This window comes from Phyllostomus hastatus, unplaced genomic scaffold (assembly GCF_019186645.2).
Source record: "Phyllostomus hastatus isolate PE091 unplaced genomic scaffold, TTU_PhHast_1.1 phas_contig_34, whole genome shotgun sequence".
NCBI lineage: Eukaryota > Metazoa > Chordata > Mammalia > Chiroptera > Phyllostomidae > Phyllostomus > Phyllostomus hastatus.
In genome coordinates this window covers 32,681,837-32,699,093 of record NW_025333857.1, presented here as the reverse complement: position 1 = coordinate 32,699,093, position 17,257 = coordinate 32,681,837, and the positions used below count along the sequence as shown (strand labels likewise).

At 38.1% G+C, this 17,257-nt stretch overlaps 1 protein-coding gene and 1 pseudogene across 1 annotated transcript in view; one reads left to right on the top strand and one right to left on the bottom strand.

The window, feature by feature from the left end:
* TMC1 (transmembrane channel like 1) overlaps positions 1 to 5,062 on the bottom strand; it is a 139,109-nt gene extending 134,047 nt beyond the window's left edge. The window contains exon 1 of the mRNA XM_045840729.1: positions 4,951 to 5,062. Coding sequence (XP_045696685.1) covers positions 4,951 to 4,966 — 16 coding nt within the window. The 5' untranslated portion in view covers positions 4,967 to 5,062. The remainder of the gene's footprint in view (positions 1 to 4,950) is intronic.
* LOC123820332 lies at positions 937 to 1,065 on the top strand (annotated as a pseudogene).
* Positions 5,063 to 17,257: the final 12,195 nt, after the last annotated feature.

The window sequence follows — 17,257 nt, the reverse complement described above, 5'->3', positions numbered from 1 at the left end:
CATGAGAGGCGACCACATATTGATGTTTCTCTCCTTCTCTTTCTCTCTCCCTTCCCTTGTCTAAAATAAATAAATAAAATCTTTAAAAGAATAAAATAAAATAAACAACAATACTTCGAATATCTTAAAAGCAGCCAGAGCAAAGTGACACAAAAATCAATGAGACTTCTCACCAGAAACTATGAAAAAGAGAAATCTAAAGTACTGAAAGGAAAAAAAAACCTAATTAGAATTCTATTTCCATAAAAAAAAGTCTTTCAAAATTAAGGTAAAGACTCTCTCAGACATATAAAATTTGAATGAACTCATTGTCAGCAGATCTGTACTACAAGAAATATTTTTAAAAAATTATTCAGGCAGAAGGAAAGTGATACCAGATACAAATTTGGATCTCAAATGTGGAAGAAAAAACACTGAAAATAGTAATATATTGGTAAATTCAAAAAATTTATTTTTCTTTATTTCACATTCTTTTAAAGATGAATGTGAAAGCAAAAATAATAATGATAGATTGTAGACTTTATAATATACATGGAATTAAAATATACAAAAACAATAACACAAAGTACAGGTGGGAGAAATAAAATAATACTACTATAATGTTCCTAAAATATATGCAAAGTGGCATATCATTACTTGAAAGCTGAGTGTGATAAATTAAAGGTGTATATTGTTAATCCACTAAAATGAAATAATGATGATAAAAAGATATGGCTAATATAGCAATAGTGGAAATAGAATGAATATAAAAATAATCAAAGGAAGGTAAGAAAAGAGAATTTTTTTAAAAAAAGAATAGAAAGGACAAGGAAAAGAGAGTAGCCTAAAAATATGTTAAACATCATTAGTCATTAAGGAAATGCACATTAAAACCACAATGAAGTGCTGCTATATACTTTCTCAAAAAGTGAAATTTACTTTTAATAGTAAATTTGCAAGACTATACTTTCAGGGATCATTTCTATAGTTTGTTAATAGTAAGTTTGCAATTTGTACTTGCAATGTCAAATTTGGTGAGGATGTGGATCACTAGAACCCTCATACTGCTGGTGAAGACACAAAATTATATAGCCACTTTAGCAAGTAATTAGGCAGACTTTTTTTTAGGCAGATTCTTATAATGTTAATCAAATACTTATCTGAAAGTTGACATAAAGACTTGTACTCAGATATTCATAGCAGCTCTATTCCAATTAATTCCAAATTGAAAACAACTATAATGTTCATCAACTGGTAAATGGATAAACAAATTGTGGTATACCCATGCAATGGAATACTGATCAGAAATAAAAAGAAACAAACTACTGATACATATAACAATGTAGATGAACCTTGGAAGCATTATGCTAAGTATGAGAAGCAAGACACCAAAGAGTACTTATGGTATGTTTCCCTTTGGGAAACCTTAGGGATTCCCTTAGGGATTGCTTGGGTTCAGGAGTGGGTATTTAGGAAATGGGGGTGGGATGTGTAGGTGCATGTCAAAGGGGTGTAAGGAACATTTGGGGGCAATGAAATTTTTATTGCAGTGGTTATTACAGTATGTATACATTTGTTAAAACTTGTCAAGTTGTGCATTTTAAATGTGTGGAGTTTACCGTGCATAAATTATATCTCACTAAAACTTAAAAAAAGTGGAATGAAAGAAATGGAAATAAAAGTGTCAACACTTTATCAGTAAGAAGAATACCACTCCTTAATTACCATTGGTGTGCATTTCAAACCCAAATAAGTGCCATCCATGTCAGAGAAATCCTGAAAGCATAGGCCAAGTTAGAAACAAATACACAGTGTTCCTAATTTTAAAGGCCCACTCTAGTTTAGAAAGCAATGTTTTGATTCTGGTTTTGTTTAGATAATTGCTCAGTACCACACTGAACACATTAATCTATAAACTCTTTAGAAGTCCATTATCACATCATGTTCTTCCCAGATCACATAAAAACATCACATGAATTGTTTACTGATTGAAATAAAAAGTAAACAAATCAATAAATGAATAAATGGTGAATTTCTGTGAAAATTTATAATCCCAACACATACACATAGATACATAATTTATCTCATGTAAGAAATACTATGTATTCATCTTTAAAAGTAGTAAAGCACCATTCATTTGAGCAAATTTAAAATTTAAAATTTTGATGAATTTGCACAAGAAGGGCTCAGGTTTATCTTTGCATTATTGAAAGAAATTCATATAGCCAATCAGTACACTAGCAACATGGTGATGATTACCACCTTTATTTTGTATGTCATCTCAGACTTTACAATGTCTTTCTCCTCTTATCCCTCTGAACCATCCTTTCTGTATTTCCCATGGGCTTATCCACCTCTACTCATCACTAAATGCTGAAATTGCCCAGGTGCTATTACTGGCTATCTTCTCTTCTTTTTCTATGTACTCTTCCTGGAAAGCCATTTGATTCTCGTAATTTCACCTCTCAAATGAAGCACAAACACTGTCACCATTTCCCACTTCTATCCTTAGCTCCAGAATATGCCTTGCAGATAATCAAGCCATACCCCAACCAAACTTTTTCCCCCCACTGCCTCTCCATTTTATTTATTCAAATTTCCTTCTACTCAGTTGACCAAGCCTAAAACTTGGGGAGTCAGTTGTGACAATTTCCTTTCCCTCATCTTCCTGCATTCAATCTCACCTAGTACTAGTATCTCTATGTTCCATGTTGTTCTCTTCCTTCCTGCATCAGACACAAATCTCATATGCTTCATGCGTCAAATTTTCTCAAACACTTCCTTCCTTCCTTCCTTTCTGTGGCTCTAACAGCATTCCAGCTCCAATCAATCACTTGTTCTTAAAATGTGAGGAGCAGCTCAGAATAGACTACCTGAAAGCCCAGAGTTTTAGGGTGCCTGCCACTTCCAGACTTGAAGGGAACACCACACCATAGAGTGTGTTATCTGGCATCTTACAGAGATGATCCATTGAAGAGGTTGGATAACACAACTCAGAATTGTGTGTGGTGTTAACTCTCCATGTGGTGAGATAAGAGAGATCCAGGCATACAAATTCACCTTCCTTCAATTTCTTCATAGGCTACCCCTGGAAATAGTGTTTCCTTGTGTTCTGTCTGGAGAAGTTCAACACGCTGAGCAAAACACCAGCCAATTGACCTACTATGTTCCATCACAGCTTGTTGAAAGTGGTAGACATCACGGTAAGATACCACTTGTCTCCACTTCACAACTAGCCATCATGGTATCTCATCACTGCACAGTGTATGGAGCCTGGCATACAATCTGCTTTCAATAATGAAAGCTCTTGATATGATACTATGATATTATGTAACCAAAGCAGGCAATGCTGTCACTTTTCTCTCTTGTTAAGCTCAAGCATTGTCTGAAAAATGACATTTATTGTGTATTAATTTGTATCCATTTTATTAGATATAAATTAAACAGAGCCTTCATAGAAAAAGTCTGAAAGAAGGTACCTGAATGTCAATAGTGATCTATTTGTGGTGGGATTCTGGTTTTTGTTGATGTTATCATTTAATATATTTTTCTAAAATTCACACATTCCCAAAACAACATATTGTATTCATAATCAAAATAAGTCAATTAAACTTTAAAACAACTGTTGCGAATGCAGTAAGTTCAAAAATGATAAATAATAGACAACATTAAAAAAACATCAAGAATAACCAGTTCCAATCTTCTTGTTTAATGAGATGGTTGGCATTAAAATAACCTGCACAGCCTTACTACAAGTTTTTAAAAAATTGTTAAATATCTAAAAATAGCCCTCCAATAGCATCATTACCAAAACAGCCTGAGGAGCTTGAGGACCTCAGGATGGGAAATCCTAAAGGTGATGAAGTTTAATATCTTATATAAGATTTGAACCCTGCCCTTATTAGTAGAAAACCGGGTTGGTTAAAAGCTAATGTACAACTCGAGGCTATTTCAGATAACTTCTTTGGAAAGTGTGTAGCATCTCAAAAGAAGTGGTTGTTTTTTGTTATCTGTTTTGTTAGCTCCTTTGATAATGATATTCTTAAGACTGTCTAGATGTTTGAAGTCAATAGCATTATTAAGCATATTAAATAGGGTACTTAGATCCCCAAGACACAGGGCTGAAGCTGGATGACTTGAGTAGGTTATCTCGAAGTGTGGTCTGTCTCCACTTTCCATTCTTAGATTAAATAAGTCAGATAAAGGAATGACAGCACCAGAACCACATAGATTAGAAGTTCTATGCTGAAAAGTAAACATGTTTTTCCAGGTTTTTTATATTTAAAAATTCTACCAGTTTGTTTTCTGGGGACTGACATGAGGCTGACAGCAGATCCAAGTATAAGCTGCGTAAGCACCACAAAATGACATCTGACCATGTCACATATTATCTCTATGGTACTCAAATGCACCCCTATGACAAGTCACAGCAACCAAAATTGTGTTGCTCACCCTTTCACATAAATACCCCCAACAGGTTTTTATTATGTCTCTTGTCTTCACTTGCTCTGCCTTAATCCTCTTTCCTCTCCTTTTCCACTTTACTTATTTCAAACTGTACTTAATTACAAACTGAAGCAGAACAGGTATCCTTCACCACCTGCCCTCCACACCAATCTCACAGTAGGTCATTGTTATGGACTGAACCCCGAATTTGAGTTGCTGCACTGTAACCTCAGGGTATTTTGCTTTCCTCATTGTCTCCCTAAATGAAAGAAAGGTAAGTCTGAGCATTACTAGTTGGTAAAATCATATGTCCATTAAAGGTAAAGGAATATTGATCTCTTCCCAATTTCTTAGGAAAGAAAGAAACTCTAACCACACACACACACACACACACACACACACACACACACACAATGCAAAGGAAAACATCCCAAAAAGGGAACAAAAGTTGTGTAAAAAATCTTTTCAGTGTTCAATCTCTAAGAAAAGTAGAGTAGTCTACAGCCAGGTCTTTATTTAAAATACCTTTCTTGGGTGGCATCCTGGAGGTGTTCTGTCAGAAACGGTGCAGCTACCAGCTGACTTGGAGAAGGATGACAGGTTGAAGAGACAAACGTTTCAAGTGTGGTTCAGCCCATCCACACACTTCTGCCTGTTGCTGAAAGTGCTCCCTGGTGCCATTTGACAGTCTGAAACATAAGAAGGTACTAATTTCCTCACCATTAAATTTTCATGAATGTTTGGTTTGCCATTTAGGGATGGAGTATGCAGGTCAAAAGAGCTGTATTTGGGGCTCATGTCTGAAATAAAACTAAACTGATGGTGTTAAGTTCTATCCAAATCATGTGTGGCTTCATCCCACTCTGCATGTGTTTGTCTGCCACTTTCTAAATGCCTTTCATTCTACTTTACCCTAATTACATTTACTGAGAGCAGTGTGAGTGAGTGCTCCTTTAGAAAGATGAGAAAGGTTGACCACTAAGAATACTCAGTAAATTAAATGAGTAAGTAAAGAAGATACTCCTACACCTGGATCGGGACTCAAGCAGCAAAGCTACAGAGCAAATCAACGCCCCCTCACCACCACCGGGATATTATATTCATTTTCTCAACTTCTGTGAAAATAAAACTTGCTGTAAGAGAAAACTGGTTTTTTATAGGAAAAGTTTTAAAAAATTCCTATCAAAACTCCTCATAGAAAGGTAATAATCTTTTCTTATAAGGACAAACAAAAAATATATGTATTTCCATCATTAAAAGAAAGAAAGGGAAAGAAAGGGCTGAAATTTAATGCTGTAAAATAAACAGTCTTTTGGAGAGTGAGGACACTGGCATTCTCTGGTTACTTGGTGATAGCCACTGACCTTGGCAAGAGGAAACAGTGTTTTGAAATGGATCCTGGTGGCACCTCTCTACACAAGAGCAGCTTTTGGCTTCACAAATCCATTTGTTCACAGAACTGACCCTCCTAGAACATAAGGCAAGTACATAGATTTTAGCCAAAGTAGTTATTAGCCCACTCAGAATTATGACTTAAACCAAAGCTTAGCAAGGTTGATGCTCACAGAGTTTCTTTCCTATTTTGACACTAGAACTAATCTCTAATGGTAAGATAGGATATAACTGATACAAGTATTTATATTTACAGATACTCAGAGTAGTTCTTTAACTTGAGAATTTATAAAAAGATTAATAAATGTAATTGCAAATCATTGGAGCTGTAATCTAGAGTGAGAAAAATATGTAATTTAATTTATATTCACATATATAAATATATAAAATAACTCTAAATACTATTCTGACAAAAATCATAATAAACAAGTGAATAAATTAATAAAAGATGTTCTGTAAGCCTTATATCCAGAAAATTATAAAGGAAATGTTAAACAAAATATTACAGAAGCCATATACAAAGAATAGATGAATTCAACCACATTAAAATAAGAAACTTTAAAAAGTAGAAGGCATTTATAATCACATAGCACTTCATAAAGGTATAAAAAAAATAAAGAACTTCTACCTATTACCAAGAAGATAAGCACCCCAAAAGAGAAAAAAGGGTATTTGACCAAATACTTCACAAGTGAATATATAAAATGACCTGTAACCCAAGAAAAAAATGAACAAAAATGCAATAGTGATTTCACAGGCAATGGAAACACAAAGCCAATAGACATGTGAAGAAAGACCCAGTCTCATCCACAGAATCTCAAACTAAGGCCACTTAGCAGTATACCTATGTTGGTCCAAAACCTTTGGAGTTCTCTGGGTGAAACCTGAAACCGGGCCCCATACACAAGGTCAAAGAGAGATGGACAAAAGTGGTAGACCACTGCAGATTGGTTGGTGGCAGTTTTGGCAAGTAAGGGAACTTACAAGGCCTATACTGGGCAGCCACAGTACAAGATAGATCTCTGCACCTGCCCACCAGGATCTTAAAAGTTTTTATAGCAGCCTTAACAGGTTCAGTCATGTATGCTGTTCAGATGGTCTCAACAACACCTTACTATCTCAAGACTGTGCCCTTGAGACAGCTTCTGACGTGGGGAAGAAAAGCAGAATGCACATTCCAAGGACAGGGGAGGGGATGAGGGTCTTTGATTGCTTGGGGGCTACTAGAAGGTCATGTCCTCGTGATGACCTCCTCTAACACTACTCCTCATGACTGGCTCTTGCAACCTGACATACTCCCACATCCTCACCTCCTTCCACAAAGTGCCTGGAGCAAGGGTTTTCATTAGGATGGAGGTGGCTTATTGGAAGCTCTCTGATTGCACTAGAAGCAGATACCATAGCAACAACATAAGGAAGAGAAAAAACAGATTAAGATAATGATTCCCAAAGTAAGTAACAATTTTTTCCACCAACAGCCCCGTGATCTACACCACTGATTTATTACAGTCCCTAGACTGGGAGTAGTATCACTCAGGGTGTGTTCACTTGTATTTTATATGTGTGTTTTAGTAAAGATGGTACATTAGCAGAGTCATCAAGTACAAACACACAACATTCTGCTTAAATAATGGCACAAGTGTCTTCTTGTGGGGCAATAATAATGTCCTGGGCTATCCTATTTTGGAGTACAGCTTTTCTCAGTGGAGAAATTTCAGTGTTCAATAAGGACAGGCTTACTGGCTATCATTCAAGACTTGTTGTGTGAAGGTACTAAGGACTTCTATGTGTACTATAACACCCTCCAGGCCAATGGAGGGATTAAAGACTGTGGCAGATGTGGGAGATGACAAATACTGTACCAGTAGAAAACAGAACATGCCCATCTAGACTTGAGGAGAGTGAGGTAGGCAACTTTTGTTACTATGGGTCAGATTCTGCCCTGTGCCCAGTGAAAACCCAGAGTGCAGCAGCCCAACCCCATAGATGAAAGCCATGGCCAAAAATTTGTGCCACCCAAACACTAGGTCTCATTTGGAGCTACCCAATAAATACCTTGGCAGTTAAACCAGTCTCTGTCCCTTAATGTGACACTATAACTGCACAGTTCCAGTGATATCCATGCTATATCCCTGGTACAGTTGGGTTGGTTCTGTTTAGAGTGTTTTTTGTTCCCAACATAAGAGTGTGTGAATGCTGGTGGACAGGGTACTCCTCTGCTGCAAATAGGCACGCCACTTAGTCAAAGTGGCAGTCTGAGTCACGGCAGAGATGATTTGATGGAAAAACTCTCAATCTACTCCATGATACGAAGGGAAGTTCTTTTTTTTTTTTTTTAGATTTTTTATTTTTTAATTTATTTTTAGGGAGGGAAGGGAGGGGGGAGAGAGAGGGAGAGAGAGAGAGAGAGAGGGAGAGAGAGAGAGAGGGAGAGAGAGGGAAGGGAGAGAGAGAGAGGGTGGGAGGGAGAAACATCAATGTGCGGTTGCTGGGGGTTATGGACTGCAACCCAGGAATGTACCCTGGCTGGGAATCAAACCTGGGACACTTTGGTTCCCAGCCCACGCTCAATCCACTGAGCTACGCCAGCCAGGGCTGGAAGTTCTTAACATGATATGTTTCTCCTTCATGAGAGGCACTACCTGGAGGAGCACTGTGTACACAGGAGGAGCACTGTGTACACGGCAGAAACTGTTGCCCTGGCGGGGCGTGGGGGGCAGGGTATATTGGCTTTCTGTTTCTTCCAGAGTTGGGACCAAAGTCCTAAGGCACTCCCTCTTTCTCTGGTTTCTGCCACAGAGTGTGTCCTTTACCTTCTGCAGGCATGGACATATCTCACTCAAATGGTAGCCCTGCCTGGAAGAGACCCAGAACTTAAATCTGCTTCACTAGTATTATTGCCTTCTCAAAGGTGGTATGCTGTTTTGATCCCCAGACTCATAAATTTCCTCTCTTTCCCAGGAGGTATAAAGTTGGAGGCACCCAAGCAAAGGAATCCCAGAAACCTGTGGGATTCACTGCATATCCTCTTGCTCACAGATGTTCCAGCAAAGTCTGCAGAGTGTTCTGCGGCAGAGGCAAGTCTTCACATGTCAACATTATGTCATTTGTGTAATGAGTCCATTTTGCTGACATGGGGATGGAGAACACAGATGGATCTCCAGATACTGCACATCTGTTCGTGTGGCCTTGAGGAAGATTGAAAGGTCCATTGTTGCCCATCCCATGTGAGGGGAAATTGATCTTGTGATTCAGCAGTCTGGATATGCTGAAAAAAGCATTTGCTGAGTCCAGAACAGCACAGCTCACTTTGAGAACTGTGGCCAAGCTATCCAAGGTGGTGGCAGCATTGGACACTGCTGCCTGGATGCTATCAATAGTCTCTGGTCATCTACCATGAGCCACATGGCTTTTTAGCACCCACATCAGGCTATCAAAAGCACTATGGGCAGGGCGTACAATGCCCATTATGAAGTTCTTGGATAGTTTCTCTTATTTCCTTGTGCATCCTCCAAGAAATTTATATTGTTTGAGAGTTACCAATATTTGCTGGGGTCCCCAGTTGGCATTTTTCCTCAGCACTGGTTTCATTAATCTAACTCACAGACTAACTTTGTTAATAGAGTTTTGCAGAGTTTGACCTTGAAGGATGTCAATGCCTATTATGTTTGTAATTGTTAGTACTCTTTTTAGACTTTCCCACTAGCTCATGCATTCCATGAGGGCAGAGACACCTCAACTTTGATTGCTAGATACCACGTCATTTATCCTTGTGCCTGGAAGAAAGCTTAGTGAACAGTTCTTTTAATATGAACAATATTGGATAATAAAAATAGTTGTCTTCCTAGTAATATACCTCAGTGTCATTTCCAGTAATTGTCATGACTTTGAAAAGCAGATTGTTTGGAAAAAAACATAAGCGTCAAAGTCAGCCAAGCCTAGGTTCAAATTTCTACCTCTGTCACTAACTAGCTCAGTGTCCTCAGAATAATTATTTAATAACGTTGAAACATCATTGGAACAAATAGTAATCATAATACATACTTTATAAGATTTGAATTTAGACTTCCGGCCAAGATGGAGACACTGTGCCTCTTCACACAATCAAAAGAAGGAAAACAGTACATTTAAAAACAAAAAACAATAGGACTGACAGAAAATCAAACTGTATGGAAGTCTGACAATCAAAGAGTTAGGAAGAAACATTCATTCAGACTGGTAGGAGAGGCAGAGACAGGCAGATGGATGAAGAGGACTCATGGCAAGGCAGAGGTCTGAAGGAGAGAATCTTAAAAGCAGCAAGAGAAAAAGAGAGAGTTACCTACAAAGGAGTTCCCATTAGACTATCAGCTGATTTTTCAAAAGAAACTTTACAGGCAAGAAGGGGCTGGAAAGAGGTATTCAAAGTCATGAAAGGCAAGGACCTACATCCAAGATTACTCTATCCAGCAAAGCTATCATTTAGAATGGAAGGGCAGGTAAAGTACTTCCCAGACAATGAAAATTAAAGGAGTTCACCATCACCAAGACCTTATTATATAAAATGTTAAAGGGACTTATCTAAGAAAAAGAAGATGATAAAAAATTTGAACAGTAAAAAGACAACAGATTCACAGCTATTAACAACTGAACCTAAAAAAAAAAAAACAAAAAACCCCCAAACCTAAAGAAACCTAAGCAAACAACTAGAACAGTAATAGAATCACAAAAATGGAGATCACATGGAAGGTTATCAGTGGGGGAGGGGGAGGGGGAGAGAGTGGGGAAAGGTACAGAGAATAAGTAGCATACAGGGTAGGTAGAAAATAGACAGGGAGAAGTTAAGAATAGTATAGGAAATGTAGAAGCCAAAGAACTTCGATGTACAGCCCATGGACATGAACTAAAGTGGGGAATGTGGGTGGGAGGGGGTGTTCAGGGAAGAGGGGAATAAAGGGGGGGAAATGGGACAACTGTAATAGCATAATCAATAAACTATATTTAAAGAAAAAGATTTAAATTTAAATTACGTACTGAATGTAAGTCAAGAATCTGGCATATAGCAGTAGCTCAATAAAGAGTAGACATTTTTTCTAGTTATTGCCATATGTTCACATCATATTTCTAGTCCACGTATATTTCTATTCTATGCATATTTATATCATAATAAATGTTAACTAATTCAAAGGATTTGATTTCTGTGTGTGTATTTTCCTTTGAATCATCAAAGCCAAGAGACAAGATCAATTGTACTGTCCATATTCTTGCTGCCTATGCAAAATATTCCTGTTAAGTAAATCTTAAAAAAGAATTTTTTCTAGTCATAGTTAAGAAAAGAAGTTCTACACATTCCAAAGGCAAGAGAAATAAGTTTCTCTACAAAATAACACATGATCTAATTATCCACTGCTTAATACTTTTTTTTTTGTTTGCCTCATTATATGGCTGATGGTACTTTGGGTACTGAAATTACTATAAATAAAAGCCCTCCTATCTCTGATGGCAGAAGAAAGGAACTTTTGGAACATGGTCTACTTTTCATTTCTAAAAATACACTCACTTGGGCCACACTAAATAGGCATGTGAAATCTTCCCAGTTGAAAATCCTGTTTAAACTGGTGGTATGTTCAGCACAAGCATGAGCATGCACACACACAGGATGCAAATGCTCACACACCTGAAGCCTTCTGAGGCTGGGCTTCTCCTATCTATCACACACTCAAAACTTATACATGCCTTCTCTATGTCTTCCTTGAGGGTGAAAGGCATTTGCATCCATCTGCCAACCAGATGAACCCAGCCAAAAAGTCACAAAGACTACGCAAATGAAGATGATATAAGTATTTGTGCAAAATAAATTTGTCAAGATCTGTTTCCCTCTACCCTTACCCAAACCCTATCATAAACTGTTTTTAAGTTCCAGATGATTCATTTTCCCTTCTGATGACAGCTCAGACCATCTTCCCTGGGACTTGTGTTCTCATGACTCATCCATACAATTCTACATGATTAAATGCAGAATGTGAAGCCCACAGCACAGTGCTAAGCATAAAAACGTGCTCAATGCATAAGAATTTTGTTTCTGCCTTTCCTAAACCCCTCTGAGCACTCACAGGATCATCCTCCATACCACACCATTCCTTCCGAAGACTGTTGGAGATGTTGCCCCAGGCAGGGCTTTTTGGATGCTGGGAAATGCCCAAGAGTTTTCCATTTTAGAAGTTTCTGGCATCCAAAAACATGAAGAAATGACTCAAAAAGACTTTCAAAAATTAATAGTAGATGATGAACTGTTTCTTAGTACAACATACTCTGTGCCGATCTTCACAAGGTACAGATAGGATTTGTAAAAAGATGCTATAGCTGAGGAATGCAACAGGACTTTAAAACACATGCCACACGTTATCTTGCAAATCTACTAGTGTATTTTTTTCTGTCTCTAAATCTTCATTTAAAAGTGATGTTTGAAATATAAATTTCAAGTCCTTGGAAATATGAACACTTCATTTAAATGCCTTGCTTTCATCCTCATCTTAGTACTTACCTCCACGCATCTATGAATAAAAACACAAGCAAATAATGAAGGAGATGGGATAAGATTCCCCTTGAAAAGAGGTGGGAAAGAGAGGCTCAGAGAAGCCTTTAAAAGCATTATGGCAACATCTACTTACAGGCTGAACTGAGAAAAATTCCTCTCCACAAATCCCTGGCAACTCATTCACTGTCACCAAGGAGGCCTTGACCCCTATTTGGATAAGCAGAGTCCCACACCAGCCTCCCAGGGGTCCAAACTGGAATGGGAGCCTCAACAATCTGACCAATGAATTAGCAGACTATGACTAGCATAATTTTCCCCAGATTGCTTTGGCAAAAGTTAGCTATTCCTCCTGCAAAGATGACACAAGAGTTTATAAATTTTAAACTGAGATTGTTTTTCTGAAGTAATTACAAGGCACCAATGAACACTGACACTATTTTAAATAGTGAACTATTTTAATTGCAATAGAAATAAACAAGAGATTTAAAGTGATTCTAATGATACACACATAGTAATATATTTATAGCTGGAAACTGTAGTAGGTTAAAGTATGACATTAAATCTATGCAAGGATATGATCTATTTATTGTGGAATTATAGGGTTCAAGACAGGATGTGATTGTTTTATGGGTTATTGAATTATAGAATATGAGTTATATACAGACAAATGGTATAGAGCTAGCCAACATGATGTAGTAAAACAGCACAGGCATTGGTACCCTCCTTCTCATCTTCTCTTCCCCCATTAACTCCGCAACCTGGCTTCTGCCCTCATCACTGACTAGCCCACAATTTCCCCGAAACCACTTTTGCCAACAATATAAACTCATTGTCTTTGTCTTACTTGATCTCCCTCCATAGCATTTGACTCTGAAAAACAATCTGACTTTCTGCATGCTCTCATCCTCAACTTCCTCTACATCATCCTTCTTGATTGTCATCTGATCACCTTGTCCACTCCTGCTCAGTCTCCTTGCAAATGCTTCCTTCTTCTTGATCCTTTCAGTGTTATTACTCAAAGTGCCACTATAGGTTCTCTTTGTTCTTTCTCAATGTACATTATCTCCCTGTGACTTCATCCACTAAAATGACTTCAGCGACTTTCTCCTTGCTAAAGAACTCCCTAATCTATACCACCAAGCCAGATCTCTCTCCTAAGCTCCAGATCAATAGAGCCAACTGCCTAACAGACATCTATATCACTTACCTATTATTTGCACAAGAAACCACCCCCCAAATAGTGACTCTAACAATGATAATTATTTATTTTATGTATGAATCTACAGGTCAACTGTGCTCAGCTAGGCAGTTCTCACTGCATTCATAGAGAGCACTTATGCAGTAGTGGTGAGACAATGGCTGGAAATGAAACCATCTCAGAGTCTTCTTAATTCAAATATCTGCCACCCAGGTTGGAAGACTTGAATAGCTGGAGATCTGAGCTATGGGACATTGTTCTATGTGTGTGTGTGTGTGTGTGTGTGTGTGTGTGTGTGCGTGGTGGCCTGCTGGTAGCCAGGATTCTTACATGACAGCTAAAAACTCTAAAAATGAACTCATGTTCAGAACTGATGTCCTTATATCTAGAACTGATATAACATTCACAACTAGGCCATGTTATTCTCCTGTTGGACATAAAAAATCCATGAAATATCAACCTCAGATAAGGTTACACTGAGACCATGATGAGAAAAATAAAAGAAGGCCATTTCTTCATTTTTTATAAGCACAGACAAAAGCAAGGTCACTATGGTACCCACAAACTATCCAACCATAGAATTACTCCCACTTTCTGACAACATCCAATCTAGATCAAATCCCTGTTTTCTTAAACCTTTGCCTAAATTACTCAACAAAAGCCCAAATCCTATAATAAGTCCTTTCTAACACCTTCTTACCGAAACACCCCATGGTTCCCCATGGTGTATGTTCTCCCTTGCTACAAGTAATAAATCCAAATTGTTTAACTACAAGCATGTTCCTGTTGGGTTTTCACTGAAGGATACTGAAAGATTGCATAATAAGTGTCTCCAAAGAAACTAGCATGGCTTTCTCTAAACTCATCTTGTACATGATACAGCATCATATCTGTCACATTCCATTTGTTAAGTTTGTCACAAAGCCCCATCCAGATTCAAGGGGAAGAAATGAAGCCTCTACCTCTTGATAGAAAGAATGTCAAAGAATGTTCAAACATGTTTTAAAATCACAACATCTGTACTGAGATACCCCACATGTACTCAATAATCCTCATTTCCAGAATCAAACTAATGACCTATTCTCTTCTTACATGCCTCTTACCAATGTCTGTTCAGTACCCCCATCCCCAGGATTTAACCACTCCTCTCCAGACCATCATCACCACTGCCCAGTCATCTCATCTCTCACTAGTAGAACATGAATACATGAAGAGTAAGAAGATTCTTGTAGTTCTAGGAGGCTGATGTGCTGGAACAAATTCTTAGACAATGAGTGATTTTACCTGACTGCCCTGTGTAGGGGCTCTGCCCACAGAGCACCCCTGTCCAACATGGATGAGAGTAAGTCTACCAAGACATGATCTGCTTGGAGAGGAAAGGTGGCCAATCTCTCAAAGGAGGAGGGCCAGGTGCCTTTTCCTCAATGGGCTTTTATTGGATTTAATTTGTATAAGAATACAGGTAAAGCTCATTAATCATTGTCAGGCAGTAGGGATCAAACAATAGATAACATACAAAGAATTATGAGCACTTATTCTGAATCAGGGTCAGATAGCTAAGGGGCTACAAAACTTTGGGAAACAAACTCATCTCATGGTTGGACCCTTATCAGAAAATTAAGTGCATTCTTCACAGGATTTTATGCATTCTTTCTTAGGACTGATCGCCCCAGGGACCAGCCAGTTCCTGCCCAGGGCTGCACTGTCCTCCGTCATTGTTTCAGGCTTACATCAGGCAGGGGAAGTAAGGCAGCCAAGGGATTAGGAGACTTCTCACAGACAGAATAAGGACTCAGACTATGTCAAAGCCGAGGGGTGAGGGTCCATCACTCCCTTTTGCTATAGCCCCTGAAGTCCTTCCCTGAGGGACTCTTCATGACCCTGCCTGTCTTAGGTCGTCCCTCCTTTGAGGAATCTTACCTATCATTGGCTAACTGGTCATTTTCCTGGGGCCAACCTGGGTGAAGTAAAAGGGGACAGAAGCCACACCTTTGCCTTCCAAGGAGATAAGCTTTGCCTTTTTAGTAGCTTATGGTCCCAAGGCCTCTCATTCAACCTTAGCCATGGGGGGTTACAGCTTCTGAAACCAGGCAGGGTGGTTCCCAACGCTGCCCAGCTTAGCCAGCTCCTGTTCTCCAATTATTTTCTATGAAGTCTTTCTCTAAGGTGATTTTGATTTGTTTGTTTACTACAACAACTATCAAAATAGACATAAAAGTAAGATTATAGCAGTTGAGGGAAAAAGTTTAATAAGACATGAGACTATCCACAAGTAATATCTGATTCTTAAAAGAAATGCAATGCAGGAAAGCCAAGAGCTTTGTGCATACTTTGGAATTAAAGACTTAGAAAGTATTCAGGCTGTCCCTTCACTGGTATCAAGATTCTCCTCTGATACACTTACAGGGTTGTTGCTATGATCAGTAATAACATCTGTAAGGCACTTAGGAATCAATAAATAGTAGTTTATTTCCTGAGAGTATTGCTGTTAAATTGCTAAGAATTGAAATGTATACATTTTTCATCTATATATTTTTCATTTTGCCAAAATGTTTTTCATTAAAGACAGAAAACCCTGACTCCTGTGGCTCAGTGGATTGAGCACTGGCCTGTAAACCAAAAGATCACCGGTTCTATTCCCTGCCAGAGCACATGCCTGGGTTGTGGGCCAGGTCCCCAGCTGGGGGCATGTGAGAGGCAACCAATCAATGTATCTCGCACATATTGATGTTTCTCTCCTCTTTCTCCCTTCCTTGCTTTCTCTCTAAAAAAAGTAAATAAATTAAAAAAAAATAAGGACATAAATAGACTCCTCATGCCCAAGCAAAAATATGTTACAACAAACTGTTATGCTCTGATGATTTTAGTTACAGACTTGATGGTATTTCTCTCTCACTTCTTAACAAATACCATTTATCTTATTTAACTGCTTTCACTACAATAAAATCTCAATGCAAAGAGCAGAAGTGGAAATGAACAGATATTATATGATCTTTACATTTCTCTTTACTCTCAGTCCACTTCATTTATATTACTATTGGGGTACTTACCCTACTTATGTTGTAATAAAACATTTACACTTTGTCTTCATTCTAAGAAGACTCTGTGAAGCAAGAGCCATTTAGAATAAACTATATCTAGCATTGTGCTCAGCATAAATAGGTTCCTTAAAAATCAGGGGGTGCAAACAGAAATGCTTTCATGGGCTAGGCACGTATTATAAATTAATGAAGCAGGAACAATTCAAAGTAATAGGGATCTATGGAGGAACATACAAAATGGGAGGAAGCATGGAGGGGGAAGAGAGTATGGGGGATAAATGGTAATGGAAAAAAATACAGTAAAACATAATGTAAAGAATATTTTCTACAATCAGAAATGAAAGAGGAGAGATTACACCAGATACCACAGAAATACAAAGGATTGTAAGAAATTACTACAAAGAACTGTATGCCAAGAAATTTGAAAACCTAGGTGAAATAGACAAATTTCCAGAAAAATATAATCTTCCAAAACTCAATGAAAAAGAAGCAGAAAGCCTGAACAGACCAATAACAACAAAAGAAATTGAAGCAGTAATCAAAAAAACTCCCAACACACAAAAGCCCGGGACCAGATGGTTTCACAGGAGAATTCTACAAAGCATTTAAGGAAGAGCTAACCCCTATCCTTCACAGACTATTCCAAAAAAATCCAAAAAAGATGGGAGTCTCCCAAACTCTTTT